The sequence below is a fragment of the Dermacentor andersoni genome, chromosome 1 (assembly GCF_023375885.2).
Source record: "Dermacentor andersoni chromosome 1, qqDerAnde1_hic_scaffold, whole genome shotgun sequence".
NCBI classification, from domain to species: domain Eukaryota; kingdom Metazoa; phylum Arthropoda; class Arachnida; order Ixodida; family Ixodidae; genus Dermacentor; species Dermacentor andersoni.
Genome location: NC_092814.1, coordinates 187,117,718 through 187,138,728, shown reverse-complemented (window position 1 = coordinate 187,138,728; position 21,011 = coordinate 187,117,718). Strand labels below are relative to the sequence as shown.

The following is a 21,011-nucleotide window of genomic DNA, read 5'->3' as shown; positions in this document are numbered from 1 at the left end:
ATTTTTGCGGACATCGAACATTGACTGTACAACTGACCAAGAGGATGCTTCAAATGATCCATGTGGTGAACGCGTGGCAGAAAGAGGATGAGAACAGAAAGGATCGACGAACTGAGGAATTTCCAGGAAACCAAGCGTGCCGCTGCCTCTTGAGCTTGAGCTCAAAAAACAAAGTGTTGGCTGACGCCTAAATGCAGGTGTCCCTTACCCAAACCAAAATAACCTCTTTAAAGCAGTGAAACCCAACACTGAGATGTGTGCGGGCTGAGAGTATGTCAAAACAGTTGAGGTTGACTTCCCAGCTGCTGAGAGAGAATCTTAGTTGTGACAAAGTTCAGATCTGATACCGATGAGCTTGCTATCAGTTGATAGAAATAGCTCATATTCAAAAATATTTACTTATCTATGCATATCCTTTTCATTCGTATTTGAAGATGTTTGACTCAATTTGAAATGGGTTTTACCATTTTTTTTTCACTGTGCATTTTACTAACACCTTCCTTCTGTTTTTTTTTTTTTAAATAAAATATATATTACTCCTTACTATTCAAACTGGATTAAGTCATTTTTTTTTTTGTTTCGACATGCTTACTAGAGAGTGACAGCATTGGGCAACATGGTGTCAGCCTGTCTTGACATAAAACAAAGTTCAGGCTCATTCAGGGAACTTTGCAAAGGTGCTCAGGGAAAACCTGGAAAACTCAGAGAATTTGGAAATGTCAACTTGGTAGACACCCTGAACACATGTTCAGTCCTTACTAGGTTGCATGCATAGGATAACATATTTTATGCATGGAAAGTTCATGTCGTGCAAGAAATGTAGTGCTAGGCTCCATTATTACAGTTTACCATGTTCTTGAAGGTGGTGGTCATTTGGAGTGACGACCATGCTTGAAGGGTCTTAGAGCGCTGGATTTTGTAATTAATGCTTGGTGTTTCGTATTAGGAGTTTGTGGAAAGGCGATTGAACTGCTATTGTTTCGCAGTTGCTGACAAATCAGATGACAGCGATTCTGACTTTTAAGCTCATGATACAGCCTACTAGAACGTGCAAAGAAAGAGCCAGCATGGGAAAAGCCCTTCGCACTATGTGTGAGCCTCCCGATACAGGGCTGATAAAGATTATGTTCCTCTCATGACTGCGAAGCTGTCTATATGGAGTCCATCCTACAAAATTTGCCAGTGTTGAACCATTTGTCATACAATGGGGTGTCATTTGCCAATCAAAACAAAGATATATAAGTCCAAGTGACATAGTCAGCCTTTTCTCGAATCTGTGCTTAATTCAGATGTTAGTCTTTCAGACAAATGCCTACGCCCAGCATTGGTGCAAATTCTACATGCCAACTGCGTTAGTAGAATGTGCTCTTAGGTTCCATCAACAAGGTGGCCCAGATAACAAAATCAAAACTTTATGTAGACCAACCACTATAATATGTGTACTTGACTGCAAGCACCATGCGAAAAGGTGCATTCTACAGAGGTGTGTTGTCTGCAGTAAAAGACCCCATGCTACGAAGATTACATGGATGTGCAAAGACATGCAGTTCCCCTTGTGCCTTCTAGGATATGGTGCCATTTTTGCTGGCCTCAAAAGTGACTGCTAGACCCTTAGTGCATGCATGGTGGTCATCCCTGCTGGCCCCAACCTCACTGTGTCCAACTGAGAAGGGAAAAAACGTGTTTTCTTACCAGATGTTTACCATTTTCTTAATAAAATTCAGTTCTAGTGCTCCCAAAATAAACTATCTTCATGAAAGAGCTAATGTCATGATTATGTTCTCTTAGTACTGGCATTTCAACTTCTGAAAGGAAAAAAAGCCCGATTTTTCTTTGCCTAATTTGGACATATTATTAGCATTGCTGTGTCAATATTGTTTTGGTACACAGGCCCATGTCGAGTGCTGCGTGCTGCGACTCCAGTTACATATGAAATTGCCTCACTTAATGCCAGTGCCTCATGTGCCCCGCATTCCACTGATGTGCATGTCACATGTCTTAAACCTTATTACTCTCCTGTTGACACCAATATTTAGATGCACCGGAATGGTGCTTCTGCCACCAGGGATAATGCTACATGCATATTACGTGTTTCTATTCGATGATGCGCGCGGGCGCCCCAACAAAGATGAACTGCTTCTGTGTCTCAAGCTGTCGGCTGAAATTACCAACGCTGCAGTTGTTTTTATAAATATATATTGTAAATAGTCTTCAGTTTTTAATCCCTTGTTCGTGTAAAACATGAACAGAATTTTGTATGACGCAAACCATGTTTCTAATATATAATGTTATATATAGCATTGAAGAGCACTTTAACGTTGCTTTAAGTTTGCTGGTTCTGCCAAAAGCATGTGCATTCCTTCGTACTGCAGAAACAGTGGCAACCCACCTCAGGAGTACTCCTGGACACAAAGGCATGGTGCTGCCGCCTAAAAAGTCTCGCCGTGGTGTCCGTCTCATTGGCATGGAGATTCCGGAACAAAATGAAGCAGCTCCTGTTGTTGAACAGCTGGGGAAAAGCACCAGTGATTCGGGCACCCAGGAGGCAGCTCAGGCAGCAACTATGTCTCCGGTTGCAGCTCAGCAGCAGCTGGTGGGCGCTACAACTAGGCGAAGAAGCAGCCGTGTAGAGAGCCAACCTCAGCTACGACCTCGGCGTACCCGCAGTGTGGAGGCAAGTGTTGTTTTTGCTTGCTTTCATTGGTGTTGATAGTTGGCTACTAGACAAAGGGGACAAAAGTGAAACTTCAAAGGAATGCATGCAGCATGAGTGTGAAGGAAAAGTAACAAGGGGGTCCTTGTTTGAAAAGCCTCTTATGAGGTGCAGATTTACGTGTCCCAGTTATAATGCACTGCTAAAAACAATATTTGAATTGGGATACCTGCTCCAATTTTTTTATAAAGCTTGAGGAATTGGGTCTCTCTCTACGATATTGCGAATGTTTTGTCAAGTTTTCCATAAAATGAATTCTGTTTGTGAAAGGTTTCGCTCGTCAATCCTCTACCACACTCTTGGAAGTCAGTGAAAGGACATCAGAGGAGCATTTGCTTTGATAAGTGTATTCAGGGCCGCGATTTCGTATAGTGATACCTTTTCCCAATGCTAATGCCTTTTGGCGCTTTTCGCGTTCGTGATTGGCCGCGTTTGATGCTCCACTCAGGGCGGAGCTTCTCTTGACCACTCACGAAAGTGAAAAGCGCGATGGGCATTAGCATTGGGAAAAGGCATCTCTACAAAGTCATGGCCCAGACAAGTTCCTGAAACAGGTGAAATCAACAGCAATGGCACTGAGAAGTCACTGATGTAAAAACAATGTATTGGTTTTCAGTCACAGTTGTTTGAAGCTTGTGTGTGTGTATAAGTTGGGTATGTATCACAGAAGGTGTGTGCTCAAGATAAACATTTTTTTAAATGTGTGCTATTCCCCTTCCACCCTTCATTGTCATGTCTGTTGGACTGACATGAATTTTGATGTTTACAGGTTGGCAAGTATACATTGGGTCCCAGATTAAAAGAAAACTTGTGCATGACAATCAAGATTTAAAAGAAATAGAAATGTGTTATTACAATCGTAAGCTTTAAGGCTGTACTCTTAGTTGGGCAAATAGCATGTAACAGTATTTCATCATGACCAGTGAAGGTTATGCATACAAGCCAAGAAACAAATAATTACCTTCAACTTCCTCATTGGAGGAAGCTAAGCTCAAGGTCGCAGGATCAAATCCCGGCCACGACGGCCACATTTCGATGGGGGTGAAATGCAAAAATACCTGTGTACTTAGATTTAGGTGCACGTTAAAGAACCCCAGGTGGTCAAAATTAATCTGAAGTCCCCCACTACAGCGTGCCTCACAATCGGATCGTGGTTTTGGCATGTAAAAACCCATAATTTTTTTTTTCACTACCTTTTGTGGCCATGATAAACAGCATTATTAGTACAGTGGTGTCACTGGCAAAGTATGACTTAACAGGAGCAGTATTCAATATTGAAGTAACAAAATAAAAGCAAAAGAATTAAGCGAGTTTAGCATGTTGTGGCACAGTACAATTTTGTAAGGATGTTGCACGTTTTGTTTTTGGCTAAAATCAAGTCATTTTTTATTGCTTAGCTTGGTCATTGCTTTCATATAATGCCATAGAAGCCCTAAGTAATGAAAGCTAAAGAAGTCAGTTGAGCATGTTGTGGCACACTGCAGTGTAAGGATGTTACTCATTTTGTTTTTGGCTAAAATCAAGTCATTTTACAGCGGAGCTGCATATGTCTACCCTTTCATGCATTTTTCAATGTCCGTGCCTCAAAGCTCCTGCGCCCTCTTTGAGGAGGCAAAGCAAACCAGTAAGGCATGTGCTGACACCTGGTGTAGCAAGAGGAGAGCTAAGAAACCACCCAATACATTGTTTCATACAATAATAACTAGAGGGAACTGTGGCACTAGTGTCTACAGGAGCTGCAATAGCGGCAGTTCAGTCAGCATGGGAATAATGGGAACTACATGAATTTGCTTGAACTTCGTCCTTCTGGCTTAAAACATCTCATCAACTTTGTATATTTGTTATTTTCACCAAAGTATGTTGTAATAAATAAATAAACAAACATTATTAGCCCTTTCGCTGTCGGACCTTTCTGGCCGTGACGCACCCCCAGTGTCGGCTTGGTTTCAGGGAACGAGCATAACAGGGAATGAACATAGCAATTTATTTTTGATTATGATTGGTATACAAATAACATAGTCAATGCAATATGCACATTTCAGTGTTCTGCAGCTGTTGTTAGTAACCATCATCATCATCAGCCTGACTATAACATCCGTTCAACATCCGAATCTGACGATGCGGAGCTCATCTCTTCCTCGCATGAGACGCTGTCAGAGTCCAAATCCGAGCTCGGCTCGTATTCTGAATCGGAATAGCCACCGCTCCAATGAGCAGACGAAGGTCCCGCGCCGCTCAGCCATCCGAAAGTTACCGCACGCAGGGAGGATGCGCTTTCAGTCGCCCGCGCAACGGAGAGAAATGGGACGTTGTGTGATCAAGAAGACAGAGGGAGATGGAAAAAAGCTAAAACAAAGTTCGAAGGGCTTTACGTTTACTGCTGCAAGTCGGAAGCGAGGGTGCGACGAGAGAGCGAAAGCAGCAATCGAGTCACTCTTTTCGGAGAGGCAACGGCGACGCGTGCGCCTGAACTTGACGCGCCGTAGCAGACGCACCAACAGAAGAAAAATAAAAACCTCCAAACCAGCGGAGATCGCAGAACAACCCTTGAACCCATAACCACACGCGCGCGACGCATGATCCAGCGAACGCGGAGCCACCGCGCCACTCAGCAAAGAGAAGGGGGAGTGGCAGTCGCACCGTACTCTTCAATACATGTACTACACAAGTCGGGGTGAAAATACAAACTTGTAGAAAGAGTCAACAGGTGGCGTGGCCAGTCCAAGAGCGCCAGCTTTGCGCTGAGGCGCGAAATTTTGAACGCAATTTAGAGAACGTACCGGTACGTCAGTGACACTGTGGGGGGAAAGCGCGATGACGTACCGGTACGTCCGTGACAGCGAAAGGGTTAAAATCATCTGCTGGCCAGATTTGAGCATGGTGCCTCTAGCACAGAAGCCCTACATTGAAACCATTGCCCCATGGATGCATGCATCAACAAGCGGCATAGAACGGCCTTATGAATCCCTTGCAGGAAAGCTAGTGTCTTGAGATAATACTTGGCGCATTCCAATATGGACGCCTTGACAGGTTGAGCTGCTATTAGTAGCAATTGTGCATGTTCGCAGAGTATTCTAGATGTGTGGAAGGGAAAAGCCCAAAACAAGTAAACTTCTACACTCAGTGGCGCGCTTTGTCTTTTTTACATTTCCGCTGGTAGCCCACATTCACAAAGTGGAATGGCTGCAATTTCTTTTTTTTTTTTTTCATTGTTTTTTCTGGTCATTCTTTTCACGTAACATCATAGAAATCCTAAGTAAACTGAAAGAGACACTGTAACATTCGTGTTCACCAAACTTTGTTTTAAGAAATGAAATTATAGGGTTTTACTTGCCAAACCACAATCTGATTATGAGGCATGCCTTAGAGGGGGACTCCGGAATTTTGGACCACCTGGAATTCTTTAGCGTGCACCGAAAGCTAAGCACACGGGTGTTTTCGCATTTCGCCCCCATCAAAATGTGGTCGCCATGTCCAGGATTTGATCCCGCCACCTCGTGCTTAGCAGCCCGATACCGTAGCCACTAAGCAACCATGGCGACCTAAAACTTTGTTGCAAATGAGTAACTTGCACATCTTGGGTGTTGCATGCACAGCACCGGGCCTGATTGGATGTACTTGTGGCAATGAGGGATAGCAGATGGCAAGCAGGGAAACAAATGTTGTAAAGCCATGTGGTGTAAGGTCCCTCTAAAGTTCCACGAGATATTCTTGGGCTTTAGAAGCATAGGAGATACAACACCCTACACATCTGACTATTGAGGAAGTCGAGTTCCCGTTTTCCCATCAGTAATCCTTCATTGGTCCTTTTGCAGGTTTCCAAAGAGGAATCTGCACCACCTGTGCTGGCTCCAGAGGATGCCCCACCGCCCACTGTCAGAGCAGTCAAGAGCCCTGTTCCTGAAGAAGCTCCTAGGCCACCAGTGTTGGAAGCATTTGAGAACAGCAACTCCAGTGGACCATCTACACGGAGGGGTACAAAGCGCCTCAAGAGAATGCTGCGAAGGGGCAGGCCTCCTAAGGTGACTATCTCCTACTCATTTGAGGGTGCTTGAAAGAGACAAGTTTCTGGTACAGTCGAACCTGACTATATCGAACCCGTTTACATCGAATTATTCTATATATCGAACAATTTCTGGTCACGGTATAGTTACAATGAGTACATATAGCAAAAATTACGCTTACATCGAACAAATATTGCAGTGACTCCCGATATATCGAACGTCAAGCGGCGGAAAAGTGCCCCCAGAAGTTGGCTTTCCCTCGCGGTAGCGGGGAAACCCGGCGGCGCGGCTCCACTCTCCCTACCGTGACCGCGCTGCCTCGGGCTGTTCGGGCGAGCCGTCGAGTCTCCCCCTGTCGCGCATAGTGGCGGGTGGAGGCCACATCCTCCCTCTTTATCATCTTTCACTTCCCATTCCCTCTCCCCTGACGACGCTTCGCCGAGCTTCATCACGGTTTGCAGAATCAAGCGTCCTTCCTTTCTTTAGATCGCTATCTATCGACACTCCCCAGCAAAAAATGATCCTGGCCCGCCTCAGCGCTTGCTCAGACAGCCAATCAGAGGCTCTTGTGCTGTCTTCGTGCAAGATGGCGAAAGTGCGAGTTGTCTGGCTGCTTTTCAGGTTTATCGCGTGTGCGCCTTGTGGGCCTTTTCCCGCACTGTTGCCGTGATGAAGCGGCAGAATTCGCCTTTCGTCGTGAAGCTCAAAATCACAAATTGCGTCGAACGCGATGAGAAGTTGGTTGTCCCCGCAGCGTGCAAGATTCCGAGGAGCACTCTCGGCACGATTAGGGCTGAAGCGGCCAGATTCGCAACCCGGTGCCCATAGCGCCCGACGCGTACGCACGGCCGTGTACGAGGGGTTCTTCATACGTTCCGGTTTCCGCGTGCTCGGTTATGACTGTAAATTTTTAATGAATGCGACGAAGCCGTTGCCGGTATTGCCGAAGTTTGGAGCGAGCTGTCAACATTTCCGGGACATTCGAATCAACGGTGGGCGAGTTTGTGAGTGCAGATGATGTTGTCGCGACCACGGGAGAGCCCGGAAACGAAGACTACATCGCCGACATCGTACCGAGCACAAATGAAAGTAGGCACAACTACGGTCCTTTGCCCACATCCTCCGAAGTGATTGGTTCACTCGCATTAGTCCGATGCTTCTGCGCGAATGCGGTAGGTTGCGGCCTCAGCTGCTCCGACTCCTTAACAACGTGGGGAAGTGCGTGCGTCGCAGGCAGCGAAATTGCCCAAGCAGAAGAAAATGCAGGACTAATTTATGCGAAATTAAGCTAGTTTCTTCAATAAAGTGATTTTATAAATGGTATGTACATTTATGACATCAAATTATTTAGCAGGCTTATATCGAATTATGCTCTCTATCGAACTGATAGGCGTTTTTTTGCGAGTTCGATATAGCCGGGTTTGACTGTAGTAGTTTCCACAATCACACCTTCTGACAGCAGCTCCCCTAAACTTTGTTGTGGGGCAAGCAGCTCAGCGCTTCCCTAAGCACCATAAGGAAACATTGCTGTGGACCTGCCTAGCAGTCCAGAAATCCAGGAGGCAGCATGACCCTCCCACCACAAGTTGCCCTTCCATTTTGCCCTTTCATAATATTCCCAATGACCCAAGTGTGCTTGCATGTTGAGGTGCATGAATGACTCAAGGCTGATTCCGGTTGTTTATACAAAGAAAGGATCAGAACTTGTTTAGGCTGATGATTTTGAGGCTTATTTTGCGGCTTTCTCAACATGAAGTTTCGCTGCTAATCAAAGTTATTAGATTTCATTAGCACACAAAAGGGGGAGAGAAAAAACATCTGGACTGAATGTACGTCACGTGTGACTGATGCAAGCATTGAAAGTGCAATCTGCCGTAAGTCGGCCTACGCACTCGGGAGTTTACTCACTCAACTCACTCGCACTCATTTCAAAGACATGAGTGTGAGTGAACAACGAAGAGTATGAGTGAATGCAAGTAGGAGCGTGAGTAAGTGCAGTGACTGTAAGGTAGACGACTGAGTACATGTGAGTGGATGTGAGTGAGTGCCGGTGAGCAGGCATGGACGTATGAACCTGAGTGAGCACCTGTGTGTTAAAGGGCCGCTCACCAGATCTGGCCACTTTGAGCTGACAAGTGCAGAGTATACATTGCGTGATAATGATCGTGTCTGCAAAGTATTACATCGCTACGTGCCGCAGAAAGATCTAAAATTTCAAACCGAATGCCATTTTTCCTTCTCATCGCGTCCCTATGCCTACGTACTCGAGTCCGCAGTGTGACGTCGCTCGTGGTGACTCATGACTTCGAGAATTATTCAAGGCACCAACTTTTATTTGTGTGATATGTTGCTTGAATGCACGAATTGAAGTTTAGAGAAATAATAAAACACACAAACGGAATGTATGCGTGTATTTTGCTTTACTTCGCACCGAAGCAAGAGAGATGTACTTCCGCTTCAACTGCTTGTTCCCACGGTCGTGTGGTCACATGCGAAGGCACCAAAACTATGCCATTTTCTACCGTGTTCCAGCGCGTTATCATGCTGTGCAATCCGCTTGTTCTGCCTCAGTATTTGTGTAGCACTGAATTATACCGCTAGTCATGTGTGCTTGTGCACAGCACGAAAAAATAGCAGCTCACGCACAATGCCACCAGAGGAAAATCGCATCGCCGGAAGAAAGAAAAAAAGAAAGTGAAGGCAGGGCTCGTGACGTATGTGTCACGCGATCCCTGAGGTCCGGCATGGGAGAACGCAGGGAAGGAATTTCGCTTGCGAAGGCTAGGCATGGCAAGTGGAGAGGGAGTCTCGCTATGCAGTGGGGCGCGCCTGCTGAAATCCTGGGTTCGTGGCACTGAAATATTTCGATCTCGGCTATTAATCGACCTGCTTGAAAATTTTTTGCGGCAGAACGCTCCCTAGAGGACACGTAACAACTTGCAGCGTATACAGTCGCCGACCGTTTATTCGGACCTCACGGGGACTGCGGAAATGTCCGAATAAACAGGTGTCCGAAAAAGCAGATTAAGAAAAAAAAATGAAATCCTTTATTTCCACGCACTTATTCGGGCTCGGCAGTAGGCTTGAAGAAATCGTGAGTGCGCCGTTGCACGCTGTCCCGTTTACGCGCAATCAGATAAGCCTGAATCTCGGAGAGGGTCGTACGGTCACTATAGGCGGCTGAAAGCACAGTCACTGCTTGTGCACGCTCCGCATGCGACGGCAGCGTAGCACATGGTGCGTCATCTTCCGACTCGGGGTCATCGTCCGGCGGAGCAGCAGAAACCTGACGAACGATCTCGCCGTCGTCGAGTTCTGCGCATGTCAGTACAGCAGTGTCAGCACTTGTGAAACTGTCAAATGAGACGGTGTCCGGAATCACAATGCAACCACTGCGCAGGTCTCGGCAGAATATTTTCCGCGTCAGTAGGGAGCACATCGGAAGGCGACAAATCTTAGGCCTCCCGGCACCCGCTTGCCGGCATTCCCCAGCGCAGTCTGCGCGGGCACTGTCGGCGCCATTAGACACTTGACGCGATGTTTCCGTACGCCACGTTGGATCACCGAAACCTCGACACAGCACACAACGCAAACACCACCGTGCCGACACCAGTCGCACAAACGAAAAACGTGCTACTCGCAGCGTCGTGCGCGAAAGAAAGAAATCAGCTGCTGGATTGTCTTGACATGGCTTACTAAGCTGAAACCGGAACTACTGTACGACCACTCTATCGAACCAGGCAGAAACGATGATGATGAGCGGGGATTTCCAGTAGCGCCACTTCGTGGGGCAGCAAGGAGGCTCCGTTCAAAACAAAAATGGCGTTCAGCAAGTCGAACTATGCGCCGCGGTCAGAATTGGTGCATGATGCCCTCGAACGAGTTGGCTCAAGAAGTGTCCGAAAAATCAGACGAGGGGTTGTAGGGCGTCCGAACTTTCGGCAGTTGTTATACATTATGGTCTATGGGGAGAATGGCGGTGCCGCGAAGCTGACCGAATAATCGGGCATGTCCGAATTTTTGGAGTCCGGAAAATCGGTCGGCGACTGTAACCAAAATTTGCTCTGGGGCCTGGTGAGGGGCCCTTTAACGTGAATGAGTGCCGGTTGGTACAAGTGGATGTGAGTATGAATGGGAGTTGGTGTTGGTGAGTGTGAGCGTATGTGACGTGAGTGAGTACTACCCATACATATCAATGTGAATAGACGTGAGTGTGAACTGGAATGCGGGTACCCATTGGTATGAGTACACATGACTATGAACATGAGCGCTTGTCGTCAAGAGTAAGTACAGTCAAACCTTGGTATATCGAACATGGATATATAGAATTATTGCGTATATTGAACACTTTCTATATCACCTGGAAAATCGCATGCATTTTTGATTTTTTATTTCGAACGGGGTCGGACGTGAAATGGATATATTGAATTCCGCCACCCGAGACAACATGCACTCTGATGATGGGCGGTGAGCTTTCCCGCAACACACTCAAAGATAGCGGTGGCGCGGTGGGCATTCCTGACTGCTGCGCACTACAATAAAAGCTCGTTAATTTGACACCTGTTAATACGGAAATTCGGACAGCTCTATTGGTCCCAGCCAAAGTACATGTTAGTCTATGGGACCAAACCTTCGTGAATTCGTCAAAATTCGGCCCCGCACCACTTAATTCGGACAAATGCTGATGGCTGCTGCTACACGAATATGTGGTAAAGCAGTGCTGGCACTACTGGAGTGAAAGCGAAACCTGAAGGGCATCGCCATCGTCATCAATTGGTGGGGGCGATCGCAGCGTCGCCGAACGTCGGTGTCCTCTTTCTTCGCTTCACTGCACCTTCGACGCAATTTTCCATTGTGTTGTCGAGTAGGCATCATCTCTTCTTGCGGAGTTTTCGTTTTTTTCTTTTTTTTTTGTGACCGTGTTTTGCATGCCACCACCACCGTGCACTACAGTGATTGCAACGCCGGCAAAGCAGCAGCAGTACGAAGCCAAGAACTTGGAGACTAAGGTGGAAATTTTGCAGGCTTTGAAGAATGATGAATCGCGACAGCACGTTATGACCAAGTACCACGTGAAGCAGAGCACATTGGGAACGTACGTAAAAAATGAACAACAGATTTTTCAAGTCTTCGAAAGCGAGAAGTTTCATGCATCAAGAAAGCGGTTGCGAACCGCAGCTCATCCCCAGCTCGAAGAAGCTTTGCTCCAGTGGGTTACTGACTGTCACATTGCACATCTGCCTTTGAGAAGACCTGTCATCATGGCACAAGGTGAGAAGTACGCTGCAATGGTCAACATTGAATCGTTCATAGCTTCAGAAGGCTGATTTGGGAGGTTTCGGGAGAGACGCAAACTCGTCTTCAGAAGTGTGTGCGGTGAAAAGGCCAGCGTTGACGAAAGCATGACCAACCAGTGGAAAAATGTGAAGCTGCTTGAGCACATCACCGCATATGAGCCAAGTGACGTGTTCAATGCAGACGAAACTGCTCTATTTTTCAGACTTCTGCCCGACAAGGTGGTGACCTTCAAAGGGGACCCGTGCATTGGTGGCAAGAAGTGCAAGCAAAGGATAACTGTGCTTCTTGCCGCCAATATGACTGGCACGGAGCGCTTGCCACTTGTCATCGGGAAGGCGCATAAGCCACGTTTTAAAAACATTAAAAGCCTTCCTATCAAGTACAGAGCGAACAGGAAGGCTTGGATGACCTCGGACATTTTTCGAGGGTGGCTGCAGCAGTTAGGCCGGCACTTCACGTCTAAGGACCGCAAGATAATTATGGTTCTTGACAACTGCAGTGCACATAACTGTACAGTCGAACTGAAGAGCAACAAGGTAGTGTTTTTGTGCCGCCCAACACTACATGTGCCCTTCAGCCGATGGACCAGGGTATTATTCACTACGTGATATCGAAGTACCGAAAGCATCTGCTACAGCGAATGATCTTATGCTCAGAAGTTGGAAAGCTGTATGAAGTGGACTTACTCGGCGCAGTGCACATCATTGCCCACATGTGGAAAAATACAGCTCCGCAAGTCATCGCCAACTGTTTTCGGCACAGCCGTTTTATGAGGCCCGAGCATGCGGCAGTAGCCAACGAGGTGTCCACCGAGTCCACCAATGATGACTGCCTGACTTTTGATGCTGTCCTTCCCACAGATGTGACCCTTCAGGACTACATCGCGATTGATGATTGTGTCGCCACGACTGGTCTCCTGACCGATGAAGAAATTATTATGTCACAGGCGCCCGGGAAGACCATGATTCAGATGAAGAGTAATGTGAGGAGGTGCAGCTGCGACCTCATCGCTCCTCACGGGAAGACACAGAGGCGCTTTTGATACTGGAAGACGTTTGCCTGAGCACTTCCGACAGTTTGCGGGCTGTTGGCCGCTTGGAAGAGTTAAGAAAAATTGTGATGTCAGCCGCAATCTGCGCGAAAAAGCATACGACTATTGCATAATACTTTAGTAAATAAAGGTATGCTTCTCCAACTTGATTTTATTGTTGTTTTTCCTGTTCATTCATTAATTTGGCATTCGGATAATTCTGACACTTTTCCCGGACTCGTGAGATCCGAATTAATGAGCTTTTACTGTATAGCTAGCTATTCCAGTACACCATACTATAGCTGCACACATTGATCGCGTCGAGGGCACCATTTTGATGCAGCGGCGTAAGCATGCGGCGGCTTGGCTAGTTCAACAACGTCAATGACGCATTGCATTTGCCACACTGACTCCACGGTGCAGCCATAGGTGCCGCACTCTGCACCTGCTGCGCATTCCGAGGACTGCCGGTTTGCATCTACAAAGACACGCAAGAGAGAGCGCGCTGACTGGGGGCTCACTCATAGATGCCTTGTCAGATGCCGCTTAATACTTCGTTATTAAAGTATAAACCCCATGCAAGCAATCTTGCATGCGACAGCAACAAGCGATGCGATGGAGATGGCTGTCGTGTTCGCTCGTCGCCTACAAATCGTACCCCATGCGAGTGACAGTTTTGATCGACGTCTTCCTGGTGTTGCCAATATAGGAGGGTAGCAAATATGCATTAAAATTGGTGTGACGCCTGCTTTATTAATTTTGTGTTTTACTGCAAAAAGCAGCATAAAATATTTCTGAAGGTCTTGCAGCTGGTTCTTCTCAGCTGTAAAAATTCAATCGTGTGCTCGTTCCGTGCGACAATCAGTAGTACTTGAATGATGTACATCCAGTTCCGGCTTCGTAGTCGCTCATAGCACTTCTAGGCTACGAATTCTTGATTTTCAGAACCAAGTGATCAAGCGACGAGACCGAGCGATCTGTTCAAGCGACAGCTCTTTTAGTCATTTGAAGCTGTCGCTCGGCGCTTTCAAAATCGTTCTCGTGTGCTTTAGCCTTGACAATGTTTCAAAATGCTTCGATTGACCGACGTGGAGGTCGCAGCAGAAGTCGCGGCCAAACGAAGACTCTGCAGAGGTTGATCCCGCAAGCGCTGATGTTGCCCCGCTCCCGACTTCAACTGAGGCTGTAGCTGCTGTGGCCCTTCAACGCCGCCGGTCTATTGCTTGTGGATCGTTTAGACTATGATGAGGACTCGGTGTTTAAGCACAAGGCTGCCAATAAGAAGCAGGCTACACTGCTGCAGTGCTTTCAGCCAAATAAATTAGCTTTAAGTGAGCATTTACTGCGCCACGATTGGGGTGCAATCGGAGATCGTTGTTTGGAGATTGTTGTTCAGAGAGCGCCTGTTCAGTTGCACTGCGAGCGATTGTACAGCGATTGGCCTAGGCCAATTGCGCACGGCATAGCCAAATGCGTGCTCCGAACAACGTTCCCCGATTGCACCCTTGGTTCATTGATTGATTTGCAGAACCTTTTTTACTCGTTTTTTACGTGATTTTATATATTGAATTCAGGCTATATCAAACTACAGTCGAACCCGGCTATATCGAACTCACAAAAAAAAAACGCCTATCAGTTCGATATAGAGCATAATTCGATATAAGCCTGCTAAATAATTGGATGTCATAAAAGCATATACCATTTATAAAATCACTTTATTGATGAAACTAGCACAGTTTCGCATAAATTAGTCCTGCATTTTCTTCTGCTTGGGTAATTTCGCTGCCTGCGACTTACGCACTTCCCCACATTGTCTAAGGAGTCGGAACAGCTGAGGCAGCAACCTTCCACATTCGCGCAGAAGCACCGGACTAGTGCGAGTGCACCAATCACTTCGGAGGATGTGGGCAAATTACTGTCGTTGCTTTCCTCATTGTGCCCACTTTTATTTGTGCTCGGTACGATTTATCGGCGATGTAGTCTTCGTTTTTGGGCTCTCCCATGGTCGCGACACCATCATGTGCACTCACAAACTCGTCCACCGTTGATTCGTCCCGGAAATTCTGACCGCTCGCTCCAAACTTCGGCAACACCGGCAACGGCTTCGTCACCTTCATCAGAATATAGTCATCACCGAGAACGTGGAAACCAGCACGTATGAAGAACCACTCGTACACGGCTGCGCGTACGTGTCGGGCATCACGGGCATCAGGTCGCCAGTCTGGCCGCTTTAGCCCTTATTGTGCCGAGAGTGGTCCTCAGAATCTTGCACGTTGTGGGGACATCCGACTTCTCATCGTGTTCGACCCAATTTATGATTTCGAGCTTCACGTCGAAAGGCGAATTCTGCCGCTTCATCACGGCAACACTGCAAAAGAAGGGCCACGATGCGCAAACACAATGTACCTGGAAAGCAGCGAGACAACTCGCACTTTCGCCATCTTGCACAACGAGAGCACAAGAGCCTCTGATAGGCTGTCTGAGCAAGTGCTGCAGGTGGACCAGGATCATATTTTGCAGGGGGGTGTCAACGGCTCGCCCAAGCAGCCAGAGGCAGCGCGGTCATGGTAGGGAGAGCAGTTTGATGGAGCCGCGCCGCTGGGTTTCCCCGCTACCGCGAGGGAAAGCCAACTTCTAGGGGCACTTTTCCACCGCTTGACGTTCGATATATCGGGAGTAGCTGCTATATTTGTTCGATGTAAGCGTAATTCTTGCTATATATACTCACTGTAACTACACCGTGACCAGAAATTGTTCGATATATAGAATAAATTCTATGTAAACGGGTTCGATATAGTCGGGTTCGACTGTATTTCGCAATAACCGCGCTGTTCGATATACCGAGGTTCAACTGTAGATGCGAGTATCAATATGGGTACCAGACCATGCATGGAAGCTGGATTACAGGAGACATGAGAGCCATGCAGGAAAAATGAATAAGGGGGTGCAAGAGAGTCGAGCATCCCCGCAACAGATCGGCCTGATTTTTGTGGTAATGGCGGTTTGTTTTAAGCGTTGTTCTAATGTGGTGCTGGCAGACAGCCACGCAAAAGCAAGAGCCAGGCAGACAGCCTGGATTTTGCAGACTGCTACCATATTTATTCGAATCTAGGCTGATGATTTTTTTTTTTTCAAATATTATATACCAAACTCTAAGGTCGGCTTAGATTAGAAGATTTTAAAAAAATGCGCCAGTTTGTGATTGAAAATCATAAATATGGTGCCATCCAGAAAAGTCAGTATCATAGCCATTACTAGCCGCGCCAGTAGCCAACTGAAGGACACGAGCAATGTCGCCAATTTGACCTGTGTTGTATCGGTGTGCGGCGTGGCACTATCGTAATGGCACCAAACAGGCAATGCCACTATAGTGCTGCTTTCAAACTAAAAGTTGCGCTAGTCGCAGAGGCATCGTCAGATGTTCAAGCCAGGCGGGACTTCGGCACTGATGAGAAAAATGTCCAGCGTTGGAGGGGGCAACTTTTCGCATGCATCGCAACGAGGAGATGACAGTGATAAGGAAGATACGCACGCATAACAGACAGAAGCTATTCATCGAGATCGCGCCGTGTGGTCGCGAGCTTGCACACTTACGCAAGCATACAAGGCTAGCAGCGATGATGACGTAGAGTGAGTTCGACATGTTCATATTAAATAAATGCTGTTTTCATTTTGTCAATGCTGTCTTCACTTCTTTTTGTTCAGCCTACAATCGAGGTAAGGTTTCTTTTTTATTTTATTTTTTCTGGCTTCGGACATTCGGGCAAATACGATTCAAGTAAATTAGATTCAAGTAGATTCAAGTAAATACGGTAATTGTTATCATTAACTAGGGCATCTGCAGCATCAACCATATTGGGCACTAGCATGGAAGTAATTTGCACGTACTACTGTAATTAAAATCCTATCTCACCAGGGCAGCTTGAGAGTCTAGTGAAGTAATTTGTATTGTACAGTTAAACCTCAATATAATCTAGTCTGTAAAATTGGCAATTTGCTTCGTTATACTGAAATTCAATCTTTTATGCAAATAAGTACTTTTGCCAGTGCATCTTTTTTTACAAGGAAGGGGCCACAATGTTTTCTGAATTATCGGGCCATCAGAAAAAGTAAATTTGTTTAAGAAAAAAAAAATTAGTTGAATTTGAGAGTCGACCACGAAAGGTAGTTTCCTGTTGTGTCGACGATACCTTGGCATTTGCAGTACGAAATGAAGCCAGCCTCACTTTCGCATCCAGCCTGCCCCCACGGCTGATGGTGTCGCCCGCAGTAGGACGATGCTATTGTCACGTGGTGGTGACATTAAGAACAGTAGCAATACTGTGAAAGACAAAACTAACTTTTATTGGGCGAACCTGTGCCCACAAAAACAGGCTACACTTATAGCACAACAATAGCGGCGAACACGGTCGGCGATCGGCGAAATCTGATCAACGGGTCAAGCGCGTTGGCTTTTATACATCAATCGTCGAATGTTCCAGACTAATCATTAGGACCCGCGTGCCTTCCACAAAGTTCTACACCATTCGCGTCAGGCGATGAAATCAGATAACGTAAGGTTCGGCGACAACAGACAGTGGATAGAAGCATCGATAACTTTCCTGAAACTTCGGATACATGCAGGCGCGTTCCGCGCTGTGCGATAACATTTGTTAGGCGGCCAAACGTGGTCGCCCGATAAAGATAAGTACACATGTCACTATCATGAAAAATGCCAGGAGCGGGGCACGAATGCTTCGCCTGCCTCTCTCTTCAGCGCATCTCCAAAACTCGAGATTGTACAACTTCCAGCACTAAACATGCGGGAAGACAGCGCAAGATGCCACACCATCTGAATTCGCCCAGTCTTTGCATGTGTGGCAGATTACCGCTAGAACAGGGCATGCGCCCTGCACATGTTACTCAGCCAAGCTGACTGCCATGCACAGCGTAACTCGCACTAGAAAAGGAGGCGTACGCCAACCTGCCCCCACCCCTTCACCCACTTAATCATGTTACCATAAGCTCGCTGCTCACCTCTTTCTCCTTGCTCGCGTGGGAAGACTGCGCTCACCAAACCACTATCCTTTTTGGCTCACCCTCACAAGTTTTCACTCGCATCCAATGCACACAGTGCAGGGCATGATAGGATCTTGTCACACTTAGACTTTATACACATGGTGCTGCTCTGCTTCGGTCGTAGTTTGAGAGGTGCATCTGCAAGCAGCTGCATGTAATTCAACCATTTGACCATCTGCAGAAGTTTCCATTTATTGTCTCTGTATTCCTTTGGGGGCAGTGAAATTTCATTATATTGAAATTGTGTACAAACACACTTATACTGAGGTTCAATACGCATATGTCCGATAGACGAAGGTTATAGAAAGTCAAATACTTCTTTATGTAAAGAGTTCTATAATATTGGGGTTCGTTATATCGAGGTTTAACTGTATGTGATATCAGTGGTGTCGTGGCCACAGCATTGTAAATGTTTGATTTTGTGCACTTTAACATACAAAAAAATATTAATCATGCTACGTAGCCAAGTTGGAACAGTGGAGTTAGACACTTTTAATGGAATGTAGCTATCGCCTCCAAATAAAAAAATTTATAAAGTTACCGTATTTACTCACATAATGATAGCACTTTTTTGTAAAAAAAAATTGACGCAAATTCAGTGGTACGATCATTACGCTGGTTAAATTTCCCGCGAAAAGAAATTTTTTTCATCCCGCATTTGCCGCGGGATGACAACAGGCCAACAAATAGGCGGCTGCCACTGTATGTAGTGCGGGACACCAAACAAAAATGGCAGCCAGCGCAGCAAGCCGAACGCGCCGAATGCGATTCTTTTTTTCTTATTGTGAGTACATTACGTGCATTGAAATAGTTTCTTCCGTATCAGTAATGAATAATATCGTTAATATCGGCAAGTATGCGGCAATAACGTAGCTATGTCCACTTTGAGGGGACAGCAACAGATGGGCGCGCTTAGCTGCCACTGACATATGCTGCAGAAACTGCGGCATCTGTCTTCACTACTATCCTAATACGGCTCGTTTCTGCTAAGGGTCGGCGAATATCTTAGCTGTGTTACAAGCGTCGACGTATGAATAGGGTACACTTCTAACATATCAGTGTAAACATGGCTACTATCATGGCCGTTCGCGATTTGTTGCGGGCCCACGAGTGCAGATGAGAAGACTCGAAAGGCGCCTTTTTTGTTGTTGTTGAACACAACCTTTATAAAGCCTACACATAATAAAGGCAAGTTTGGTAGTACCTCTTCTTGTCGTGGAAGTGCGGAAAGTGATGAAAGTAATGAAATGGGACATCTACTTAAAGGGACACTAAATGGCAATATTAAGTCAACGTGGACTGTTGAAATACCATCCCAGAAGCCTCTAAATGCTTGTTTCGTGCCAAGGAGAGACTTATTTTAGGATAAAATGCGTTCTAAAGCGTCCGCGTACCTCTAGCGCAGTTCAAATCGCCCGCCCTCCGATCGAGGAGTGGTGACGTCATGGTCTGACGTTGCGCCGTCGGTGAGTAAAACAGCGCGCGCATACGGCGCTACGGCTTTTCTACGCAAAACGCAAATGCAGAGCCAGGACAGAGCCGATAGCAGCGCGAAAGCGGAACTACAGTGTACTAGAAGAGTTATAATGAGCTCACAACGCGGCAGAGCTTGATGCATTTCGTGTCACCCGCCGACAGGTGGCGATGTTCGCAGCGTCACCTGAAACTTTCCTACACGTTGCAGTAAAGCTGCTATCGCGCGTTGCTGTTTTGAGCGTAATAAAAGTAAAATACACGACGTGCAACGCACGAAACTTCTTTTGGTGCACCTTCGCAGTGTGCACTGAGCTAAATTACTATTGTTGCGGTTGATCTACAGATGGTTGGCGATGTTTTGTTGCCGGAAGCACGAATGAACTAACCTTGCTATTAACACAGTTAATAGCTTGATACGGCCGCTGCAGTCACCATAGCAAGGAACACTTGCGTTTTCTCCTGGTAATAGATAAAATTGCGAGTGTGGTTTTGCCACAACGACCGCGCATCCACGTTTCCAGCACCACCGCCCCGAATTTACCCACCACTTCGTTTTTCTTTTTTTCGCCGGTAAGGCGCGTGCAGCGCGGAAGTGTGTTGTACTAAAGCAAACATTTTCACGTTGCCCCGTCCACGCTTTTCAGCACGTTCTCTGCTTGTTCCTGAGATTTCAGGCTGAGTCCCTAATCAGTTTTCCCCTCATGTATACCTTGCAGTAAACATCGGGTTGTCTGTCGCAGAGGAACACGACTACTTTATCGGACATGACAATGCCTTCTTTTAGGTTGGTCGACGTGCAATAATGCACTCCGTCAAGGTCGGGGAGTTGATGTGAACTCCAATACTTGAACGGAGTCTTTAGATCAAATAGATATGACGAACAGTGTTGATGCTCTGCCGTAACGCCCTTCTCTTCATCATCATCATCATCATCATCATCATTTATTTTTCCTTAGAGGGCCCATGAAACGGTTCAGACAAATTTTGTAGACGCGTAGGGTACAACTTAAGTAGAACATTCGCACCACAATTTAAGTGAAGCGTCACGTATTAATGGAGCTACAAGCGATTAGAAGTTACCCTTCTCCCTAGCCATGCTTTTCCTCCTCAACTCGTTCGCCGAGCGATCGGGGCTAAGCTCCACCTTCACTGGTCATGCGTCGCGATGCGACGTCACATCGTCCACTTCCGCTTGTTTTGGAGCCCGCCCCCGCCCGCGCGAAACCTCTCCGCTAGCCACTTGGCCGTCGACCCCAAGCGAGAGCTATCGAAGCAGCATGCGTTCCAAGCATTCTGTCCTAGCGCCGAACGTGTCTGGTATTCCGGTAACCACAGGCAAGCTGGTCATTTCAGCAAATGACTGGAAGCATAAACTCAAGCTGATGAAGGAACTTTAGCGTGGACGTACGTGAGCAACCTGATCGGTCTGCAC

At 46.7% G+C, this 21,011-nt stretch overlaps 1 protein-coding gene across 4 annotated transcripts in view; it reads left to right on the top strand.

The window, feature by feature from the left end:
• LOC126547088 (uncharacterized) overlaps positions 1-21,011 on the top strand; it is a 176,259-nt gene that overhangs the window by 138,670 nt on the left and 16,578 nt on the right. For all 4 annotated transcript variants that reach the window (XM_050194947.3, XM_055062881.2, XM_055062882.2 and 1 more), the window contains exons 19-20: positions 2,373-2,674; positions 6,529-6,735. In XM_050194947.3, coding sequence (XP_050050904.2) covers positions 2,373-2,674; positions 6,529-6,735 — 509 coding nt within the window. The remainder of the gene's footprint in view (positions 1-2,372; positions 2,675-6,528; positions 6,736-21,011) is intronic.